Source organism: Nicotiana attenuata, chromosome 2 (assembly GCF_001879085.1).
Source record: "Nicotiana attenuata strain UT chromosome 2, NIATTr2, whole genome shotgun sequence".
In the NCBI taxonomy this organism is placed as follows: Eukaryota; Viridiplantae; Streptophyta; class Magnoliopsida; order Solanales; family Solanaceae; genus Nicotiana; species Nicotiana attenuata.
Window position 1 is genome coordinate 40171131 of NC_031990.1, and position 4161 is coordinate 40175291.

General features: G+C 36.6%; 1 protein-coding gene across 1 annotated transcript; it reads left to right on the forward strand.

The window, feature by feature from the left end:
• On the forward strand, positions 1563 to 3410 carry LOC109207724 (phospholipase A1-IIgamma-like). Its single transcript, XM_019370707.1, has 2 exons — positions 1563 to 2336; positions 2583 to 3410. Exons 1-2 carry the CDS (start codon positions 1749 to 1751, stop codon positions 3177 to 3179), a joined length of 1185 nt encoding a protein of 394 aa, XP_019226252.1. The 5' UTR covers positions 1563 to 1748; the 3' UTR covers positions 3180 to 3410.

Consider the following 4161-nt stretch of genomic DNA (forward strand, 5'->3'; position numbering starts at 1 on the left):
TCGGATCCTACCGGAAATATATATAATTTTGTCATTATATAGTTTTTGAGAAGATAAGTTTTAGTGGCGCCATTATTTTGTCACAAAATATTATGTTAAATTTGCCAATCTTCCTTTTGCAGCGACTTTAGTCGCTATAGAAAGATATTGTATCTTTCGTGGTTTATTATATTGTAGCGACACGGGTCGCTACTAATAGGTATTAATAGTGGCGGTCCTTAACTTGCCACTAAAAAAAAGTTTTGGCAGCGATAGTAGTCGCCACTAAAGATGAATAGCAGTGGCGACCAAGCTAATTATCTATTCTTGTGGAGCCATTTTTGTAGCGAGGTTTCTCACCTTTTGTGGCAACTGTGTCGCCGCAAAATGTAAGCTTGTAGCGGCGAAGTTTCTTGTCGCCACAAATACATTTCAAGCACGCTTTTGCTTGTAGCAACACAAACGTCGCTGCTGATAACATGTAGCAGCGACTTTCAGTGATTTTGTAGCGACTTTAGTCGCCGCAATAAGGCTAATTTCTTGTAGTGGCGTGAGGCGGTTACACTTGCGTGGGGGGAGGTGAATCACTCCGCCTGGGTGTGGCAGTTGGTGTTACATTCTCATTGCCTCCTCTGTTATCCTCGTAGATGGTATCTAAGATGTTGGTAGTGACACCCATTATTGCTTTCTGTCTTTCATCTCCTTTTCCTGTCGTAGTTAGTTTGTGCAAACGAGGAAAAGATAGTTGTCCTCTTTTTATTTTTGATCTAGAAGAAACTAAAATATAACTAAAAAGTCCCTACAGACAGCGCCAAATTGCTTGACCAAAAAATGCTGAACCTTTCACTTAAACCAATTAATAATGAGATGAAGGGTGAATCTTAGTTAAGAATAATAAAATCTAGACCAAATATTACGTGAAGTCGGTAAGATAAACAACGTTAATCGGTGTGTTCGTGCTGGTTAAATGCTTATGAATGCAATAACATAAATGTGCAATAAATGTAGATAATGACAATGAGTATAGCAAATAGGAATCTACCACCCAATTATTATAAGACTTGGATGGCTCTTTTTCCGTGACAGCAGCGTGGAAAAGGGAGAGATAAAGAGGGTTGAGGAATCTTTGGATCTTGTGAATAAAGAAGCAAAAACATATGCTTGAATAAGGTAATCAATGAACAAGACAACTGTTGTATATTCTCTCAGGTCAACCTTTTACAATGTGTTTTTCTCATAAAGTGAAGATCCCCTTTTTTATTCTCTATCTCTTTCAATTTATAAGGAATATTTCCCAGAAACCCTAAAAAGTACAAAATAAGGAATAGGATATTCCTTGTGTCCACCTCTGAACCTATGCTACCGTTATTTCTTCTTCTCAGCTGCCCGTCTTGGGCATCAGCCCTTTCAGGAGCAGCCTTTTGCTATTACACCGTGGTCGACCCTCTCCTTGGTCTCGCTTATCCATGACTTCCAAGTCGCCAAATTTAGACCAATACGGTAAACATACTTAATTTAGATTAAATGAACAAAGACAATTCGAATCCGCACGATTGATATATATGCTCATTATGACGACGTTGAGATGGTGACCTTGTTAACACTAAAAGAATCAATGCGTGTTTCATGACAATTGACAAACACTTAAAAAGGTGAAGTTGCTTCACTATAAATTGGCATTTCAAGATGGCAAAAATGAAGAACATATCGTAGGAAATTAAGAAGCAACAAAGAGAAAAGAATACAGAAAAGGAAAATAGGGGAGAGACATGGCTAGCATGGCTGAGAAATGGGAACAACTTAGTGGAAAAAACAATTGGGAAGGGCTATTAAACCCCCTGGATCTTGATCTACGTAAATATCTCATTCAATATGGGGAATTGGCTCAAGCAACTTATGATACTTTCATTACAGAGGAAAAGTCCAAAAATGCAGGAGCTAGTAGATACTCAATGGAGAACCTTTTTACTAGAGTTGGACTTGATCCATTGAAATATCGCGTAACCAAATTTTTCTATGCTACCTCATCGATTCCACTTCCTGATGGTTTCTTTGTAAGATCATTGTCATTGGAAGCATGGAGTGAGGATTCAAATTTTATGGGGTATGTAGCTGTGGCTACTGATGAGGGTAAAGTTGAACTGGGAAGGAGGGATATTGTGATTGCTTGGCGAGGAACTATGGAGAAGTTGGAGTGGGTGAATAACTTTCAATTTGCAGCTGTCCCAGCACCCAAAGTCTTTGGTGATGGAGGTTTGCTTCCTTTGCTCCAACCTTTGGTACATCACGGCTTCTACAACATTTATACAACAGATAATCCACGATCACAGTTTAATCAGACCAGTGCCCGAGACCAGGTGCATGTTATCTTGCTTGCTTGATAATATTTTCATGTTTTTATATGAATATGATTTTTTACTTCTCAAGTTTTTTTCTTTTTCAATAACAGACTTTAATGATTATAGTGAAACATACTTGGAATTTTCTTTGTTCTAATTTTTATCAAAGGGATCAACTTTGTAAACAAAAAGAGAAAAGTATTATACTTGCCTTGATGAAGCTAAAGAGTCTAATAGCTCATCATTTCCCTTTTTTCCTTTTAGGTAATAGAAGAAGTAAAAAGATTGGTTGAGGAATATAAGAATGAAGATGTTAGTATTACTGTAACTGGCCATAGCCTAGGTGCTTCACTTGCAACTCTAAATGCAGTTGACATAGCTTTCAATGGAATCAACAAAACAAGTGAAGGCAAGGAATTTCCAGTGACAGCTTTTGCATTCGCTAGTCCTAAAGTTGGAGATCTCAATTTTAAGGCAGCATTTGACAAACTTGAAAGTCTCCGTACTTTGAGAATCCATAATCTATGGGATGTTGTTCCGAAAGTACCTCCAATTGGCTATATAGACGTGGGCGAGGAACTAATGATTGATACCACAAAATCCCCATATGTAAAGCCTCTTGGAGAAGTTGTTAGCTGGCATTTGTTGGAGCCATACTTGCATGGAATTGCAGGGAGTCAAGGTTTAATAGGTTTTAACCTAGAAGTGAATCGTGATATCTCACTAGTCAACAAGCAATGGGACATACTAAAAGATGAATATGGTATTCCTGGGCTTTGGTGGGTTGAGAAGAACAAAGGAATGGTTCAACAACAAGATGGATCTTGGCTTCTCATGGATCGTGAGGAGTATGACTTCTGAGAGAGCTTTGGAGTTTAAAACTGGGGTTGTTCCCATCAAAATAATATTTGAATTAATGACAATAATAATGTTTGTAATACTTGAATAAATGGATTTCATGAGTACCTCATGAAAACACAAGACATCATATACTGAATATGTATTATGTTTCCCCTTAATTACCACCGAGGATAAACTTGTATGTCGATCTATTTCTATTTATGTTTAATAGAGTTTTAATTTCTGTGTCCACTTAACTTGTCATATTACATTTAAAATATAGATAATGCTCTTAACTTGTATTCCTATATCAGGCAGCTCGTGAAAGTAGTTTCTCGCTTAGAAATAATAACCAAAAAAAAGGATCACAATATTCGTGGTTAAATGAAACAATTCTTATAAACTTTGGTAATTCTATTATTCAATAAATTGTCATCTCCTTCATTTTTGCTCTGTATTGTCGGTTTTAGTGATCGGCATTCTAGAGATATATAAACTGAAAATAACTTGAAAGGGAGGGGATATTAACGTATTTCCTAACCAGCTCCAAAATTGGGATTTGTAATCTTAAAAATAAGATAAATTACCTGCTACCATATATAAAAGTGTCATGTGATTCTTATACTTACTGTGTAAATAACTTAAACTTTTTTTAATCCCTTTTCTCCCCCACTTGATAAGTCCACTAGGGCCTAAGAACACGGTATCAATAAAAATGAGGCATGCAAGATCCGAAGATCATGCAGATCGGATACAACTATAAATGAATCTTCAACTTTGTGTTATTGGTCTAAAGAATATTACATCTGCCAGATGTCCATGTATTTCTAAGACTTACTTATTCAATGGCTACTACTCCACAGAGGCGGACCTATGATTCGACGGTCACAGGGACAGCATGACACTTAATATAAATTTATCACTGTTCATAATTATTGGTACAGGGGCCTATGCTAATTTTTAACTATTTTTTGAATACATTTGTAAGTATATATGAAGTTTT

Bases quoted from the DNA above. Each gene is read 5' to 3' on its own strand.
- LOC109207724 (XM_019370707.1), top strand. From the start codon at position 1,749: ATGGCTAGCATGGCTGAGAAATGGGAACAACTTAGTGGAAAAAACAAT. The intron at 2,337-2,582 runs GTGCATGTTATC...TTTTCCTTTTAG, and splicing joins AGACCAGTGCCCGAGACCAG to GTAATAGAAGAAGTAAAAAG.